This window comes from Asparagus officinalis, chromosome 9 (assembly GCF_001876935.1).
Source record: "Asparagus officinalis chromosome 9, Aspof.V1, whole genome shotgun sequence".
NCBI lineage: Eukaryota > Viridiplantae > Streptophyta > Magnoliopsida > Asparagales > Asparagaceae > Asparagus > Asparagus officinalis.
Window position 1 is genome coordinate 27,339,760 of NC_033802.1, and position 20,469 is coordinate 27,360,228.

The 20,469-nt window shown below is 42.3% G+C and overlaps 1 protein-coding gene across 1 annotated transcript in view; it reads left to right on the forward strand.

Moving 5' to 3' along the window:
- LOC109823321 overlaps positions 12,223-20,469 on the forward strand; it is a 9,302-nt gene continuing 1,055 nt past the window's right edge. The window contains exons 1-2 of the mRNA XM_020389604.1: positions 12,223-12,856; positions 12,993-13,411. Coding sequence (XP_020245193.1) covers positions 12,223-12,856; positions 12,993-13,411 — 1,053 coding nt within the window. The remainder of the gene's footprint in view (positions 12,857-12,992; positions 13,412-20,469) is intronic.

Genomic DNA, 20,469 nt, shown 5'->3' on the forward strand with positions numbered 1-20,469 from the left:
GGCAATCAATGGACGCGTTGCTACGAAATGCGAGGGTCATGTCTCAGCAAATCAGACGAACCTCGTTTGACAAACTGATGTCGTCAAACAGGCGAACCTCGTATGACAGACGAACCTCGTCGAATGAATGAACATAGTCAAACAGGCAAACCTCGTATGACATACGAACCTTGTCGATCGAGCGGACCTCGTCAAATAGGCGAACCTCGTATGACAGACGAACCTCATCAATAAGCGAACCTCGTATGATAGACGAACCTCGTCGAACGAATGAACATCGTTAAACAGGTAAACCTCGTATAACAGATGAACTTCGTCGAACGAGCGAACCTTGTCAAACTACGAGAATGCTAGGGTCATCCTCGTGCGAATACGTAGCTCGTTCGCATGCTGCGAAGCATCCAACGTGACACCAAACAGCACCACCTCACCCCGATGCCTTTGTGCGAAGTGCAAAGTACGCCTAACAAAGCACCACTTAGCCCGATTAGCCCCGATCCTCGGCCCATTGGCCCACGGTCCACGACCCACGACCCACGACCCACGGCCCATGATCTACTAGAACTTATGAGGGATTAATTGAAATAAAACACTTCTCGGCTTGCCGTTGGCAAGCCTCGAACAAGGGACCTTTTGAAACACCAAAACATAAACTTTCCACTAGGCTACTAAGCATTTATGAAAAGTATTTGTAGTTAATATATATATATAGTTTGAAAACTCATTTTGGAAAGCAGTTTTGACCAAAAAATCCAACAATCCCCCACAAGTTTTTAAACTAGTGTCGTGTTATGGTGCCGTGGTTTCAATCGTTGTGCATAAGGTAGATGTCGTAAGGACTTGAATCCCCCTTAGACAAACAGAATAGAAGATAGATGCATGGTGTCGTAGAGACTTGAACCAGCACATGTCTAAAATCCAGCGATCACACAAGATCAAACTCATCTGTGGTAGTTTTCACTTTGAAACACACTTACCTTTGCCTTTGTACATTTATGGCCCTGTGCTAGTCCTGGTTTCTGCTAGGGCTCTTGGTATCTTTCCACAAGACACCAATCATAATTTGAAGAACCTGAATGTTCAGAAGAAAGATTTCAAGAAGAGCGGCAAATGCTTCAATTGTGGGAAGCAAGGACATTTTGCCAAAGATTGCAAAGCACCAAAGAAGGGAACAGTACACAATGTTAATCAACTTGACAATTGTGTGGCTATGCTCTTTCAGGTGACAACTCCCAGCAAAGTCTCTGGTTGGTGGTTAGATACAGGTGCTACCTGTTATGTTTGCTCTAACAGAGATTTGTTTTCTTTCTATGTTGCTGCCAAAGAGAACGTATCAATGGCTGATCGTTCTGTTGTTCCTGTTCTGGAACTGGGACTGTGGTGCTGACTCTTTCTTCAGGGAAGACTCTCACATTGAAGGATGTGAAACATGTCCCTCAATTGCCAAAAACTTAGTCTCTGGAAGCCTACTGTGTGACGCTGGTATGAGGCTGGATTTCCAAGGAGGAAAGGCTGTGTTATCTTTTAAGAAAATGTATTTTGGCAATGCATATCTTACTGATGGCATGTATAAGATCAGTACTGTTGTACCCAACTCAGTTGTAAATGAAGTATCCTCTTCTGCTTACTCCTCTGTATTATGGCACAATAGGTTAGGACATGTGAATTATAGAAAGCTATCTAGCATGGAGAAGTTAGGATTACTTCCAAAATATAGGGGTAACAAACCTGATAAGTGTGAAGTCTGATAATCATATTTTATTAGAATTTTATACCCTCATTATCTATTTTATATGAATAAATATACTTCTAATAATTGTTCTTATCTTTAAATGCAGGTTAATGAAGAATAAATCTCAAACTCTCATCTCTCAACAAAAATCCCTTGAATAAATGAAGAAATAAAGCAAAGAAGCTCATTGGAAAATCAATTGCCAAATTATCCAAAAGCCCAAAGCTAATTAAAAAGAAGAAGAAATGGTAAAGCCCAAAAGCCCAAGTCCAAGAACAAGAGAGAAGCTCGGACAGCAACAGGAGAAGGCTGGGTATCGATGCCGGCATCGATACCCGTATCGATGCTGGTATCGATACTGACGTACAGTTTGTTATGAATTAAGGGTTGAAATTTGTTATTTTTAGATAAGATTTCAATCCAATGACTCTCATTCACTGATGTTTACTATAAATAGGGATAGATAGTGAGGGGTTAGAGGTGTGAAAAATTTTGTAACTCCATTTGGAGAGGAGAGCTACTCTTAATTGAGAAGGCCTTCCAAAAATTATAACGTTTGTTGTAATTAATAATAATAATTTTTCTCCACTTTAAATTTGTCTTTTCTCCTCTTTGTTGAATGATGAGGATGGAGATGAAAAGCAATTTGAAGGTTTGCATTTTTTTATTTTTCTCTTTTATTTCTTTTTAGTAATTTCTTTATTATTGCTTATTAGTTAGATTTACATTCATGCTTGTAGTGGCGATTTATTTTATTTCTTTTTGCATTTTAATTTGTAGAGTAGATTTATTTTCTTGCATTTAATTTTTGTAATTTATTTTGTAGTTTAGATTTTAATTCTTTGTAGGTAGATTTAATTCTTGTTCATAGTTTAGATTTTTATTTTCTTTTTATTTTTGTAATTAGTTCTTTTTCTTCTTGTTTTTATTTCTTAAGATGTGAAATTAATTCATGTAGGAATCTTAGAATTGTATGAAACTAATCTAATTTCCTTTATATTGTATGGATTATTCTCTTGTACTTAAAATATTCATATTCTAGATTTCTTACCTCTTTTGAATCCTCCATCTTGACTTTCTTAAATTTTCTTTTCATTCTTGGTTTTATTTCTTGATTTTATTCATTCTTCTTTCTTGCCTTTGATTTCATTTATTCTTTGATTCTTATTTCTTTTCTCTAAAATTCAATTTATTGTCTCTTGCATATATTCACAACAATCACTCATCACAATCACACTTATTCTTTAGTCCTATTTTTATCACGCACACAATATAAGAACCTATTCTAATAATCTCTTAAAATCACCTTCCTCGTGGGATCGATAACTTTTTATACTATAACTTGATCAATTGTGCACTTGCAATTTTAGTACATAATTATGCCGCATCAAAGTCTGTGCGCAAGCGAAGCTGACAAGGAAGCTATTTCCAAGTGTCACAAGGAGCACCAACCTATTGGATCTGATTCACTTAGATACTTGTGATTTCAAGAGTTTCGTTACTCGAGGAGGCATGAAGTACTTTATCACTTTCATTGATGACCACTCTTACTTCTGTCACGTCTACCTGCTGAAATCTAAAAATGAAGCCTTCAGCAAGTTCGTCGAGTTTTGGACTCGAGTGGAGAAGCAGCTTGGACTTCAGGTGAAAAGACTCAGGAGTGACAGAGGAGGAGAGTACCGATCTAAGGAGTCGGAGGCATATTTCAAGGAGCATGGAATCATTGCTGAAACCACTACTCCGTATTCTCCGCAATCTAATGGAATTGCAGAAATGAAGAATCGCACATTAACCGAGATGGTGAACTCGATGCTAATCACATCCGGTCTACCTACATGCTATTGGGGAGAGGCTTTGCTGATGGCAAATTGGATTCTGAACAGAGTACCCTATTCTAAAACTGATAGTACTCCTCATCAGTTATGGTTGGGATATCCAGATCCTTTGGATAGTCTCAAAGTGTGGGGTGTCTCGTATATGTTCGAGTTCCAGATAACAGAAGGCCTAAGCTCGGACCAAAGGTAAACAGATGTGTGTTTCTTGGCTTTGCTGAAGATAGTGATACTTGCAGGTTCCTTGATCTTGGAACCAACTCCATCATCGAAGCTCGGGATGCAGAATTTCTTTGAGGATAAGTTTATCAAAGATAAAGAATTATTGCTCAAAGATATAGCAGAGAATACTAGTATGCCAGACGCACCATAGGAGCCAGTTTCGCGAGAAACTAAAAATGTTAGTGATGAATGAGTTACTGAACCATCTTCCAAGCGTGTCAGGAGACAGAAAGATTTTGGAGATGATTTCATCACCTATAATGTGGAAGGAGACCCACAGACTTTCCAAGAAGCAATGTAGTCAATAGACGTTCTTCTGTAGAAAGAAGCTATAGATGATGAGATGGATTCATTGATCCAAAATCACACGTAGGAAGACGTTCTTCTGTAGAAAGAAGCTATAGATGATGAGATGGATTCATTGATCCAAAATCACACGTAGGAGCTGGTGGATGTACCTGAAGGTGCTAGGCCTATCAGTTGCAAGTGGATCTTCAAGAAGAAGCTTCGTCCTGATGGTACTATTGAGAAGTACAAAGCAAGACTGGTGGCGAAAGGATTCTCTCAGAGAGAAGGAATAGATTTCTTTGATATCTATGCACCAATTTGCAGGATCACTACCATCAGAGTGCTTATCGCATGGGCGGCGATAAAAAGTTTCGTCATACATCAGATAGATGTGAAGACTGTCTTTCTTAATGGAGACCTCACAGAAGAGATCTACATGGAGAAACCAGAAGGACTTGATGCTCGAGCTGGTAAAGTTTGTAAACTTATTAAGTCTCTCTACGAACTTAAGCAGGCATCGAAACTCTGGCATGAGAAGTTCGATGGGGTTGTTCGCAATAATGGGTATCAAGTCAGTAAGTCTGACAAGTGCTTATACATCAAGGTCGCTGAAGGGAATGTGGTGATTATCTGCCTCTATGTGGATGATATGCTCATCGTCAGGAGTGATTTAGAGATAGTAACATCTACCAAGAAATTTCTATCAGCTCAGTTCAGCATGAAGGACCTTGGAACTGCGTACGTGATTCTCGGAATCAAAATCATATACTCTGAAGAGGGTATTGGATTGTCCCAATCTCATTATGTCGAGAGCATGCTAAGGAAGTATGACTACTACGACTTGCCAGAACGGTCAGTACCGTATGATTACAACAAGAAGCTTCGACCGAAGACTGAAAGACCAGTAGATCAGCTAAGGTACTCAAAGATAATTGGAAGTCTTATGTACGCGATGAGCTGCACAAGGCCAGATATAGCATTTACTGTAGGAATGCTTGGTAGGTTCACAAGTAATCATGGAAAGCTTCACTAGGATGCTGTCCAAAGATTGATGAGATACTTGAAAGGAACTATAGGTCTGAACCTATTCTACTTTGGATATCCGACTGTAATCGAAGGCTATTCAGATGTGAGCTGGTGCTCAGAACCAGATGAGTGCAGATCTACTAGAGGTTTTGTCTTCACCATGAGCGGAGCTACCGTCTCGTGGAAATCTAAGAAGCAAACTATGATTGCACAGCCATCGATGGAATCTAAGTTCTTCGCACTCTGTGCTGTAGGAGATGAAGCTGAGTGGCTCAGTTGTATTCTCCGAGACCTTCCATTGACAGAATTGCAAGGCGCAATTACAATCTTTTATGATAATTAGGCAACGGGTGCTGTGGCAGCGAACTCGTTGTTCAATGGAAAGAAGCGGACCATTCGTCTGAAGCATGGCTATTTGAGAGAACTCATTTGCCAAGGAGTCATCTCGGTGATTGACGTTCGATCTTCAGAGAATGTGGCTGATCTTTTGACTAAAGGTCTGAAAAAGGACATAGTCGAAAGGACGTCTGCTGCAATGAGTCTCAAAGTTTTGTGAGTCTTATAAATACTTACCATGTTCATCCAATTATTAGTTCAAAGCTTACGCTACTAATAATAAAGATAACTGGTTCAAAAGACAAGTAAGATTTGCAAAGTTTGGTGAGTCTTACAAACACTTACCATTTCGTCAAGTTATTAGTTCAAAGCTTACGCTACTAATGACAAGATGATTGGTTCAAAAGTCAAGTAAGATTTACAAGTGAAATCCTATCATGTAAAGAGGTTGGCTGTTAAGCCTTAATGGGTCCAAAGCATTTCGGATGCGGGGTGTTAGATAGGAAACACGCCTAAAGGACTCACCTAGAATCCTGTCATGAGAGAGGATGGCTCTTAAGCCTTAATGAGTTCAAAGCATTTCGGATGCGGGATGTTTGATAGGAAACATGCCTAAAGAACTCACCTATACCTGGATGGAGATTTGTCCGTCTCCTATTCTTCTTTTTGTTAAAAAAAATTCTTTTTCTTAGAAAAATTGGTACTCTTCTTAGAGTTAGTAGCCATCATGTTAGCAGACGCCTTCTGCTTAGCTAGGAGCTCATTCTTTGTGCGAGTCCGAATCTCGTCCTCGATCCAAATAAACCTCTTCAAATCAGATAAAGTCACTTGTCTTTTCCTTCTTCGGATGTTCGTGGAGAACGACATCCAAGATGGAGGAAGCTTGTTGACAATTGCACCAGAAATGAAGGTTTGCCAAAGACTGATCTTTTCATCCTTCAGCTTCATAACAAGCTTTTTGAGTGCTTTAACTTGAGGCAAAACCTCAGTGTCATCTTCAAACTTGAAGTCCAGAAATTTATCAATGAGGTGAGACTTTGAAAGCTTCTCCTCATCCTTGTATTGCTCCTCCAGAGCATTCCAAATTTCCTTCGCAGATGGTTTGTTGGTGTAAGCATCTGTCAGATGATCAGCCAGACAGTTAAGGAGATAACTCCTGCAGAAATGATCATCTTTATTCCAAGAAGCTTCAGACTCTGAGTCTTCTTCAAAGTCAGGTTTCTCCTCAGAAATCACATAGTAGATTTTTAGGAGTTGTATCCCAAAAATCACTTTCGACGCCATGCGTTGAAATTAGATCCATCAAAATTTTCTAACTTGAGACAGTCCACTCCAAGAGTCCTCGCAGGATCCATTAGTAGATCAGAAATATTGCTTTAAGATTGTTGGAAATTATGGTTAAATCTGAAATTAAACAGTAAAGGATGACGTGCTGTTATTTTAAACTTTTTTTCAATTAACTGCTTTGCGTTTGTGAAACGCAGTGCTTAAAGCAATATTTGGCCTACTCCGGTGCAAGGATCCCAAGGCCAAATTGCTTCTAGGAACAGCAATACAGTACTCTGGTGTACCAACCCAGTACTATCAAGATTTCCTCGATTTGTAAGACCTTTTGGTCAAGGCAAAAGATCTCCTCGATCTCAGAACCTTTCGGTTCAAAACCTTTCGGTTCAAAACCTTTCGGTTTTAGGGTTCCTGCGGGCACAGTTTTGCAGCAACAACACAACAACAACGTCAATCTGGCGTTCGTATTCCAAGCTCGTGTGGGTATACCGACGTTCGTATTCTATACTGACGTTTGTATTCCACGCTCGCGAGAGATTTTCCAACAACGACCAAGAGCTGCCCAAGAGCGCTATTTATAGGCCTCTAAGGCCAGCTCAAGAGTCATTAGCAATTAATGTGACCGTTACAATTCTTAATGACAATTAATATTGTAACATTAATATATTAAATTGCTCTTAATACTGTTGTAACTGCTGCATGCAGTAACTGCTGATTATGAGGCAATCAATGGAGGTGTTGCTACGAAACGCGAGGGTCACATCTCAGCAAATCAGACGAACCTCGTTTGACAGACGAACCTCGTCGAACGAACATAGTCAAACAGGCGAACCTCGTATGACAGACGAACCTCGTCGAACGAACATAGTCAAACAGGCGAACCTCGTATGACATACAAACCTCGTCGATCAAGCGAACCTCGTCAAACAGGCGAACCTCGTATGACAGACGAACCTCGTCAACAAGCGAACCTCGTATGACAGACGAACCTCGCCGAACGAACGAACATCGTCAAACCTGAGAACCTCGTATGACAGATGAACTTCGTCGAACGAGCGAACCTTGTCAAACTACGAGAACGCTAGGGTCACCCTCGTGCGAATATGTAGCTCGTCCGCATGCTACGAAGCAGCCAACGTGGCGCCAAACAGCGCCACCTCGCCCCGATGCCTCCGTGCGAAGTACGCCTAACAAAGCGCCACTTAACGCCTCAGCCCGATTAGCCCTGGCCCCCGGCCCACTAGAACTTATGAGGGATTAATTCAAATAAAATATTTCTCGGCTTGCGTTGGCAAGCCTCGAACAAAGGACCTTTTGAAACACCAAAACATTAACTTTCCACTAGGCTACTAAGCATTTATGAAAAATACTTGTAGTTAATATATATATAGTTTGAAAACTCATTTTGAAAAGCAGTTTTGACCAAAAAAATCCAACAGTTACTACCATATTGATTGACAAATCCATTATATATTTGTTTAGGTCTCTCTAGAATTGTCTCGAGAGCCCCAATTTGTTCTTTATTTACTTTTAAATCAATAAATTCGTCAAATTTGATTCGGTTCTTGTATTTATTCAATCTTATGCATCTTGTGTAAATAATATAGTTTTAATTAATTATTCATATCACTTACTTGTAAATTTCCTAATTGAGGGTAGTTCAAAGGAACGTAATTAATGATTTTAGTTTTAGACTAATTTTAATAGAATTCGTGTTAGAATTAGTGTGTTTCCAATTTCCGAAGTAAGAACCTGCTTGATATTCAATCCACGTCCTGCACTTGTTAAGTCATTTATGTGTTATTTCATACAAAAAATGAGATATCGGGTAAGTTTTCATCTTTTGTTTCGAGATATTATGTTCAATCAGACATGGTTATTTTGACCTAATCATCTAATTTTACACCCATTTCTTTTTAGACCAACTCATTAATTTCCAAAATCACTTTTAGATATCTCTTAAATTTAGTTCATCTAACAATTACACCAAAACTCCGAAGTTAACTATATATTACAATTGTTTGACGTAGGGTCAAAAATGAGCGGCTCTTCAGCGCTGGTTAGCAGGCGATTTCGTTTTAGCTAACTTGCGCTCCCGCTGAGATTTAGATGGCAAGAACTAGGAAAAATCAAGGGAAAAAATTATTGAAATTTGGATTTAGTGCCTCAAATCTGAGTTCTTCTTCTTTGATTGATCAGGAAACTGGTTCGATTGAGGAGGGGGATGATTTCTTGATTGAAATGGGATCTACGGATCCAAAGGGAGAAAAGAAAAAGAGACCGATGGATGAAGTTTTGAATGATCCAAACTCAAGATCTTGCTGGAATCATCCTCAGGAGGTTAGAATTTGTCAGCTCAATGAGCATTCTCCAGGTGAAATTGGAAATCATCAGCTTAATCCCTTAGCTGGTGTTGTTCGATCTTATCCTGAAATCGAAAGCTGTAAAATCAAGGAATCTGTTCTTCCTGGTGATTTAGGCTTTGAATCTAAGAAGATCAGTATTGCATCTCCAACGCTTAGTGCTCAGAAGATCAGCTGTCCCTCTTTTTCTAGTTCGAGTAAATCTGGTAAGGTTTCTTGGGCCGATGAAGTAGAATTTGTTGTTGATTCATCATGTCGACAAGAAAATTTGAATTCTGCTACTTCTTTTGATAAAAATCTGCAAAATCTGAATGCTCTTCTAGAACCTATTTCTGTTCCATTGGTTTTAGAAAAAGATAAAGAAGAGATTAAGGACAATTTTGATGTCAAGAAATCCTGGGCTAGTCTTTTTGCTGATAATAGAAAAACAGGATGTGGTATGAACTTGAAGTTTGTGAATTCTGAAAGCAAAGATTGTGTGGTCTTTAATGAGGAAGAATGGAACGAAGGTACTTCAGACTGGAAATTTTCCTTGGTTGGGCAAGTCCTAGGTCTAAATGCAAAGTTTAAAGCCATGGAAAGCTATGCGCATAAAGTTTGGGCTAACTGGTCTATACCTGAAGTATGCCTCCTCAAACCTGGATTATTTTTGTTTAAATTCAAAAATCAAGATGAAATTCAAAATATCCTTGAAAATGGACTCTGGTTCTTTGGCTCCAGACCTCTCTTGTTAAAAGCCTGGACTAATGAGGAAGATTTGGAGAAGTTAAGTGAGAATGTCTATCCTGTTTGGATTCAATTGCCTGGATTAAGACTTAATCTGTAGAGCCCTAATGCTATTAGCAAAATTGCTAGCCAAATTGGGAAGCCTATTACAACAGACAAACTTACAGCAAGCAAGCAAAGATTGGCGTATGCAAGAGTTTTAGTGGAGGTGACTATGCCTGCTCCTCTTCCTGATTCAATCTCTATTCATGGCCCTAATGGGAAAATTATAAAGCAAAATGTGGTTTATGAATTGAAGCCAAAATGGTGTGATAGATGCAAAATTATTGGTCATGATACAAATTATTGCAAAAGACATCCTAGGACCCAGAGATGGATTCCAAAGCAAAAGGAAGTTGTGAAACAAGCTGATAATGTGGAAAATCAAACAAAGGTATCTGGTCTTATTGTGCATGCACACTCTCAGGTGGTGGATAGACCCAGTAGTAAAGAACCTCAAAAATCTCCTGATAAGAACACTGTCAATTCTGGGCATGTTCAGGATTTTCTTTTAGAGAAATCAGCTGAGGTGAGACACTCTGAAAATGTGTCAAGAAATGTGCATGTTGTGCACTACCAGGACATTGGTTCAGAGCATTCAAAAGGGAAAAAAAATTTTTCAACCATATAAGCCTTGGCAAATTCCTGGAAAGCAGGGTAGTCCATCTCTTGACAATTCCTTTGCTCTTCTTATCAGAGATGAACTGGACCCCTCAACAGTGGATAGGGGGGATATACCTATATGAATCTCTCCTTCTGGAATATTAGAGGATTAAATAAATCCTCTAAACAACATCTGGTTAGGCAATTTATTTCTCAATGCCATCTTTCTTTTTTAGCTCTCATTGAAACTAAAGTAAAAAATAGTAGATTGTCAGACATTTCAAGAAGGGTTGCTGGCAACTGGAAATGGTATTCAAATGCTAATATTACTGGCAGAGCAAGAATTTTGATTTTATGGGATTCAAATTCTCTGGAAATTAACATTGTCAGCCACTCAACTCAACACATTACCTGTGGTGTTAAATCCCTAGATGGCAGACTTGATTGCATAATTTCATCTATATATGGCCACAATCATTTGGAGGATAGGAAATCTCTATGGCATGATCTGTCTCAAATTCATCAAAATATTGGAAATATGCCATGGTTGCTCTGTGGTGATTTTAATGCTATAACTGGCAGTGATGAAAAACTAGGAGGGTCTGAGGTGTCTGAGGCTGATACAGTTGACTTCAAGAAAATTATTGAAGATTGCCAATTATCTCATATGAAAACAGATGGATGCTTCTTTACATGGAGCAATAAACAAGATTCAAATACAAGAGTTTGGAGTAGGCTTGATAGAGCCTTGGTAAATGACAATTGGATCAACAACTACAACTCCAGTCATGTTGAATTTCTTCCTCCTAATTGCTCAGATCATTCTCCTGCATTGGTTTCAGTCTTTGAAAATTGTGCTCAAGGTAAAAAAACCCTTCAAGTTCTTCAAGATGTGGATTAAGCACAATAACTACTTACCTTTAGTATCAGCAGTCTGGCAAACTTCTGTTCCTGGTTGTGCTATGTACTCTGTTGTTAGTAAATTGAAGGCTCTGAAAAAATCTCTGAAAGAACTAAATAAAAGAAGTTTCTATAATATCAGCGAACAAGTCATCAGAGCTAGGAAAAATCTGGACAATGCCCAGGGCTGTTTGCAAGGGGATCCTCTTAATCCTGTTCTGATCAAACAGGAAAAGGAATGCATTGCTACTTTCAATAAACTTCTGGACTGTGAGCTATCTTTTTATCAGCAGAAATCCAGAATTCAGTGGAATATGAATGGAGATAGATGTTCTAGATTCTTTCATTCTGCTATCAGAATAAAAAAGCATCTTAACAGAATTAATGTACTCTATAACACTGCAGGGGAAAGACTTACTGAAGGAGAGGACATCATTAAAGAAATAACTTCTTATTATGAGAATCTTCTGGGTACAACTTCAACTACATCAAAGCCAGACTGGAATATCATTAAAAAGGGTCCATGCATAAACAAAGAGCAGGCAAAAAAGCTCTCATCTCCAGTATCCAAGATTGAGATAAAAAATGCTGTATTCTCTATGTCAGAAGATAAAGCACCAGGTCCTGATGGTTATAGCATGTCCTTTTATAAATCAGCCTGGAATGTCATTGGTGAAGAGGTGACTCTGGTCTGGCCATTGAGGAATTTTTTAAAAATAGGAAACTCCTAGGTGCAATCAACTCCACAGCCATCACCTTGATTCCAAAGGTCAACTGTCCCAAAACCCCAGCTGATTTTAGACCGATAGCTTGCTGCAATTGCTTATACAAGATGATATCTAAAATTTTAGCTGACAGGCTAAAGCCTGTAATGGGGTATCTGGTAAATCAAGCCCAGAGTGCTTTTGTGAGAGGGAGAAATATCTCAAGTAATATTTTGATGGCGCATGAACTAGTGAAACACTATAACAGAAAGCATATCTCTCCCAGGATTATGCTGAGCTTAGACATCAAAAAAGCTTTTGATACAATAAATTGGAATTTTCTAAATGATATGCTAACTGGCCTGGGATTTCCTGAAAAGATGATAAACTGGATTATGGTATGTATATCTTCACCAAAGTTCTCTATTTCCTTAAATGGTACATTGCATGGTTATTTCAAAGGGAAAAGAGGGTTAAGGCAAGGAGATCCTCTCTCTCCTTATCTATTCATTTTGGGAATGGAGTATTTGTCCAGGAGCTTGGATATGCTACAGGAAGACAGGTCTTTTAAATACCACCCAAGGTGTAGTGAACTGAAGATCACCCACTTAATTTTTGCAGATGACCTTCTTCTTCTTTCTAAAGGGGATTTACTTTCAGTAAGGAAACTATTCAAATGTTTTAAAGACTTCAGTGATGTTTCTGGTCTTCAAGCAAATCATGAAAAGAGCAGGATTTTCTATGGTGGAGTTGATGAGGAATTTAAAAGCACAATTACTACATTCCTGGGATTTCCTGAAGGTAGCTTGCCTATAAAATATCTTGGGGTACCCATGGTTTGCAAAAGGCTCTCTTTCACCGACTGTTCTCCCCTCCTTGATAAAATATCTAGACAATTTCAGTTTTTTTTTGAAGAACAAAGGGCTGTCATATGCAGGTAGACTGGAGATTATCAAAAGTATTGCTCTTGGTATTCAAATTTATTGGCAATCTAATTATCTCTTGCCAAGGAAAGTGCTTCAAAAGATTGATGATATGTCCAGGGATTCCTTATGGGGGAAATATGATCAGGCTCACAAAAATCCTCTAGTTTCGTGGGACAAAGTCTGTTTGAATAAAAGAAATGGTGGGCTAGGCATTTTCTCAGCAGCTATTTGGAATATGGCAGCTACCCTAAACATCCTTTGGAACATTCATGTTAAAAAGGAGAATTTATGGATTAAATGGATCCACGGTACATACCTAAAGCATAATGCTGATATATGGCAGATTCAAGCTAAGAATGGGGATTCTTGGATGTGGAAACAAATCTTGAAAGTAAGAGATAAGGCTTTGGTCTCTTATGGTGGAACTGATGTAGGCATATAAAATTGCTTATAGGTCCCTTAGCTCAGCTCGGCACAAATCGACAAACCAATGAGGCAACGAGATTGACTAATCGCACGCAAGCAACGGAATACGTCCATTCGCGTGCGGGATCAAGCTAAGTGTTCGAAGAGTCAACAAGTCATCCAACCAAGGGCATACTCAGACGAATCACGATCGAATCAAGATCGGTTTCAGACTCAAATTCAGAAGTGGATTTACTGCCTAATCGGGATCCGGATTTACTGCCAAATCAGGTCAACAAATCGAATCCGAACCTATTAACCGCAGAACCGGAAAATGGGCACAAAAAGGTAAAACGACAAATACCTGGGGGTCGGCTCACCGAGCCACCAAGGAGGCTCAGTGGCCGGCTAGGCTCAGAACTGTGCAAATGCACAGTTCTGAGTGCCTATAAATAGGCCTTGTGCTCATTTGTTTCAGAGGTTGGAAATTTTGGAGAGAGGCGAAGCCCTGCTGGATTGAAGACTCAGATCTAAAAAAGATCACAACTTTGAAGGCTTGGAGACTTGGACTTTCAGATCCGGTGCTCGGCGATCACCAACGCCAAATAAGGCAGGAGTTCGAGAGGATTGGATTTGAGATCTACACGATCACACTCCGGATCTAAGCTTGGTTCTTAGATCCCGAGATTCGAGCGGTTGTTTCCTTGGTGAAACAATCCCTCCCGGCTATTATTCCCTTGGTGGAATATTACCCGTCATATCGTGTAGATCCGACCGGATCGAGATCACGCGGTGGTCCACGGCAAATAACCCCGGCGCAGGCAAAGAACCCACCAAAGCGAGCGACCGCAAAACAGGAGCTCGCGATTAGTTCGACAAATAAGGAAAATTGTAATCTTTACTTTGTTTTCTTTGATTTTTCATTGTAACCGGATCTTATAAAAAGACCGGATCTTTGTAACGCATAAAGTTGTTAACTGAGATAGCAATGATATCAACAATGAAGAAAGCTACGATTTTTCCCGCGAACAATCTGGCGACCACAGTGGGAGCCAACAGCTTTACTGCCGAAGCTGTCGCGTCGCAGCCGCGGATCCCGATCCCGGTCGAGGAGGAGGTCGAGTACGAATTCGACCAACAAAAGTTCGAGGAGTATCTGTCATCCTCGTCCGAATCCACCTCCCCTCGCAAGTCCAAGTCTCCAAAGCTCTCTTCCAAGAGAAAACTTCGTTGGTACGAAGAAGTTGAAGCTGCCAACGAAGATCTCGCCCCGTTTGATGCCGAAGCTGCATCGGGTGAGATCTCTCCTTCCAACCAGGTCAGATCTGCTCTGGCCGAATCTTCCGTTGCCGAGGGCGTAGTGACTCTCTCAAAGAGAGCCCGCCAAAGGCAACGTCAGCGCCTTGCGAAACAAATCGCAAAGGCAATGGAATCTGTGGACGGGATCCGTTACAACACGGATCTGAAGAACAGAAGAGGCGAACGACCTCAACAACCAATGAATGGCAACTCCTCCAAGCCACCAACGAACGAATGGATCCGTGTCAAACGGAACCGTTCAACGCTGGAGGATCGCATTCAGAAGCGCCGCGCACTCTCAGCACAAGCACGAGCTCAAGTTCAAGAAGCCCGTAGAAGGTGGCAGAATGGAGTAGCCAAGAAATCACCACTAACTCACAAAATATGGAGGCCAAAGTCCAAAGTGGTGAGTCAGGCCGAGGATCGACCTTTACAGCCTTCAAAACGAGTTCAACCTCCCGAACCATCCCGAGGAAGGAGGTCAATCTTGGAGCGCCTCGGTCCAATTCCCGACGAGCGCAACGAAGTCCATGAACGCTCGGGCCCGATGAAGAGGCTCCGAACTAATCAACATGCTGGGGGTCGACACAACCCTCAACATGACAAAGAGTTTACGGCACCCAAGCGCACTACCTTGCGCATCGAAGTTCGGGAGCCCGCTGAGAATTCATGTCTACAAAGGCGTGTTTCGAGGCGAGTGACTCTCGGAAGTCCAAATAAGGCAGTTTGCTCTCAGAAGGAAACGTTGTCATCCGAGGATGATAACGTTATACCTGGGAAATCATGCCAACACGCGATAGGTTACTCCGATCAAATGGACGAGTTGTACTATCGTGCTGGGGGTACGAACAAAACAAGAAAAAGAAGCCCTCAAGGGCTCGAAACTCAGTGCCCATGTGCCAAGCTCATTCGGGTAGTACTGTCTCAATGCAACTGCATCAAGGGAGTCCCCGAGAGAATTTCAGTGTTCGAAAGGCTCGGCACCGAAACGCCAAAACCAAGGCATAGGCGCTTCCGGCAAAGAAGAACAGTGGTTAAGGATGGAGAATTTCCGAAGGTCACCGCCAACATGACCAGCAAAGAGACATCGACACAGATTGATCTCAAATCGTTTCTGGAAGCGTCCCGGCGTGTAACCCGTCTGCAGTCCGGAGCCATCGCACGAGGAACTTATGGTAGGGTTCGGATAAGATTGCCTTCGGAAGATGAAGAATCGGATTCCTGCTCTGCTGTCGCATCGGACAATACAGTGTCCAGCGAAGGACAACCCCGCGAGTCATTCATGATAGGCGCGGAAGAAATGGCCAAAATGCTTGAAGACGCTTTGGCTAAGCAGAAAGAAAGTTTTAAATTCGAGATGGAGACGGCCATGCAGCAGATGAGAGAGATGCATGAACAGCAAATCCAAGCATTCAGGAACCAACAAGGTGAACCAAGCCACCGTAACCAGGTTGCTCAGGAAAAGGAGCACGCGGATGGGGATGAAGCTCACAATGCCAATAACCCTCCCATCAATGCAGGGGGTGGTAGTGAGGATGCCAACGGGGATACAAGTGAAGACTTGAAGATCAAAAGCCTCGAGAGTAAAATCAATACGTTGCTGTCTGCTCAAGAGGTAAAGAAAACGGGCATTCCTTGTCCATACCCGAGGGAATGGGAATCAATCCCCTATCCGGCGAAGTTTAGTCTAATCAACTTCACGCCGTTCGATGGAAGGGGTTCCCCCACCCAGCATTTGATTTATTTCAAATCGCACCTGGGTGCTATCTCTGGGAACGAGCCTCTGATGGTGCGGTCATTCGTCGGCACTCTTCGCGGAGCTGCCTTCGATTGGTATCGTCGCCTCAAGCCAGGAAGCGTGAACAGCTGGGATGACATGGAGACGAAGTTCCTTGCAAATTTCTTCGACGACGACACCGAGATCTCTATCGGATCGTTGCTCGACGAGAAACAAAAAGACGGGGAGTTAGTCGACACCTTCGTCAAAAGGTTCCGGAACAAGGCGATGAATTGCCGGGACCCGATCACCGAGGAATTCATTCTCCAGACTTGCCACAACAACCTCGCATTGGACGTATTGGAGGCAATGGGGACAGCACCGTCTGACACTTGGAAGGATCTGAAGGTGCGCGGTGAACAAGCCGAACGCTTCCTTAAAAGGAAGAAGGCCGAAAGGAACCAACCGACGGTTAATCTGCTGGACTCAAACTTCGCTTCCCGTGGTAAGGGCAAAGCACCTGCAGCTGCTGGTGGTGCTAATCAAGCGTCACAACAGCAATCCCGAAGGCAGCAGAAGACTTCGGGTCCGAGACTCCAGAGAGAGTATTCCTTCAAGGACGAAGACGTTCCAACCATCTTCGAATCGCTCCTCGAAGGCAACAAGATCAAGCTACCACCTATCACGAATCAGGAGGAAGCTGATAACACTACGGACCCAAAGTACTGTGCATACCACAGAAGGGTTGTTCATCCCACCAAGGATTGCTTTGCTCTCAGGAATAGCATTCAGACCTTGGTCGAAGCCGGCGTTATAACGCTAAGGTAAGCCAAATAAAAACGGCAAAACTCCGACCGGTATAAGAGTATAAACTGCTTCCTGACACTCCAAAGAGTATACGAGTATAAACTGTTTCTCAATCCTCCGACCGGTATAAGAGGTTAAACTACTCCCTGATACTCCAATAGGTATATGAGTCTAAACTGTTTCCCCACTTTTGACGGGAAGTTCCTGGAGAATATTAAGCTAATATTCTTAAGGATAACCCGGTTAGGTAACTGATAATAATGTCCGAACCAGTTCCGCAGAGGAAACTGGGGGTGGACGATTTATGTAACGGAAGTTCCCAAAAACCACAGCAATGTAATGAATAAGAACTCCCATTCAAATTCTCACCGTGTCTGTGCACTCAACACTCTCTCTGTTAGAGTCTGGACGTAAAATTCCCAATTGGTCAAACCTTCTTACAGTTAGGACCACAGTCAAAATCCCCTCTCGATTCCCCAATGAACGAGAGGTCCACTTTTAAAATCGAGTGATCAAACCTTCCTACAGTTAGGGTCACCTCAAACTCCCATTTGGCCAAACCTTCCTACAGTTAGGGTCAAAACCATAATCCACTCTCGATAAACGAGAAATTCGCCTTTAGTTCGGTAATCAAACCTTCTGACAGTTAGGATTATCCAAATTTTTTGAGAGTGGAGATCCCACTCTTAGTTTCACCTTTCCGGATTCTGGGGGTGGAGATCCCACCTCGAGTCTCTTTTCCAGCTGAAGGTAGAATATAAAATTCTTCTTCTTCAGTGTCGGGAGATAGAATATAAAATTCTTCCTCTCCCATTTCGGGTTCGTCTTTGCCCCAAGAGAAGACACCGCCTTTTTCAACTCTCAAAATCTGTGCCTCACAGGTATAGGGAATTTTATCCCGAATCCTAAGTAAGGATAAGTCAACGCCTAACACACGTTGCCGGTTTAGTCTTTTTCCGTACAAAAAGACACCAAGGTTCGATTCTGGGGTATTCTATCCTGAAACCTAAGCAAGGATAAGTCTGTGCCTAACCCGCGCTGCCGGTTAGTTCTTAACCGTTGAAAAGAACATCCGTCCACATATTCAACATTGTGGCAGGTTGTTATTAATAACACCAAAATCCATGCCTTACACGCATGGGGAATTTCATCCTGAATCCTAAGAAAGGATATGCCGACGCCTAACACGCGTCGCCGGTTTAGTCTTTTACCGATTGAAAAAGACACCAGAGTTCGATTCTGGGGTATCTCATCCCGAAGCCTAAGTAGGGATAAGTCAACGTCTAATACACGTTGCCGGGTAGCCTATTCCCGTAACAATGGCGAAGCCTATGTATTCAACATCATAGCACAAAGTCTCAGAGAATTCACTCTCTTAGCACAACGTTACATGCGGAACGGATTTAGACAATCCGCATGCTAGCCCGACTCAAACGGTAGTCGGTAAAGGCTAATCAAACCCGTTGAAGGCTGGGGGTTAGCCAAAAACCCTAAAGTCAACGCCTAACACGCGTCGCCGGGTAGTCTATTCCCGTGAGAAAGACGAAGTCTACGTATTCAATATCGTAGCACTAAAAGGGTTAACTCTTTTAGCTTAACGTCACATGCGGAACGGACTTGAACAATCCGCATGCTAGCCCGACTCAAACGGTAGTCGGTAAAGGCTCATCAAACCCGTTAATGGCTGAGGGTTTGCCAAAAATCCTATAAATACGAGAGTCACTGACGCATCAGCTTCATTAGTTGGTCTCGTGACTTGAGCATCCAACGACGTTCGAAACCCTAGGGTTAACGCCGGTCAACGCGTAACCCTAGGTCAACGCCAGTCAACGCGTTGCAAGCAAAAAATTCAACGTACGACGTCCAAAACCCTAAGGTCAACGCCGGACAACGCGTGACCCTAGGTCAACGCCTATCAATGCGTTGCAATGAAAGAACTAACACTCCGAAGAGTATATGAGTATAAACTGCTTCTCATTCCTCCAACAGGTGCATGAGTTTAAACTGCTTCTTAAATACTCCAATAAGGTATATGAGTATAAACTATTCCCTAATTTTTGAGAAGTTCCTGGAGAATGTTTTCTATAAATATTCTTAAGGATAACTCAAACAATAAGACGCCGGACAACGCGTTGCAGATAAAGACTCGACGCCAACAATCGATGGTCAGCTAAATCAGGAACCGACTTCAAAGTTCAAAATTCCGACAACGGTCAGACAATAAATGCAGCACCGAAACTCTTTCAGACATTCGACAAAGCACCGAATAGCCTGGAGAATTGAAGGAATCAAGAACGGAAGTCATTCCAAGATCCCATTACACCGACTGAAGGTTGGGACAAGCATATCCAAAGTATTCCAGACTCTTCTATAAAATAACGAGACTAAAATACTTTGGAGGGGGTATCTGTAGGCATATAAAATTGCTTATAGGTCCCTTAGCTCAGCTCGGAACAAACCGACAAACCAATAAGGCAACGAGATTGACTAATCGCACGCAAGCAACGGAATACGTCCATTCGCGTGCGGGATCAAGCTAAGTGTTCGAAGAGTCAACGAGTCATCCAACCAAGGGCATACTCGGACAAATCACGATCGAATCAAGATCGGTTTCGGACTCGAACTCAGAAGTGGATTTACTGCCTAATCGGGATCCGGAATTACTGCCAAATCAGGAATCAAATCAGAGTCTGGATCAACTGAATCACGGACAGAACCCAAAGGTGGAAAACAGCAGAAAACCAAACACCCGGAGGGGCTCGGAAACCAAGTCACCGAGGCGGCTCACCGAGCCACCAAGGTGGCTCGGTGGCCGAGCCACCAAGTGGTGGCTCGGCCGAGCCACCTAAGTGGCTCGGTGGCCGAGCCACCTTGGGGTGGCTCGGCCACCTCCGAGCCACCAAATGGTGGCTCGGAGGCCGAGCCACCTCCTTGGTGGCTCGGCGGCCACCAAGGTGGCTCGGCCACCACCGAGCCACCAGGTGGTGGCTCGGTGGCCGAGCCACCTATTGGTGGCTCGGTGGCCGCCGAGCCACCTAGGTGGCCGGCCACACTGTGCCCAAGGCACAGTGAGGGTAGCCTATAAATAGGCCACCCCCTTGTTCATTTGAGAGGGTTGGATTTTGGAGGAGGCGAAGCCCTGCAGGATTGGAGACTCAGATCTAAAAAAGATCTCAACTTTGGGACATCAAGGACTTGCTCATCCAGATCTGGTGCTCGGCGACCGTCAACGCCAAATAAGGCAGGTGTTCGAGAGGACC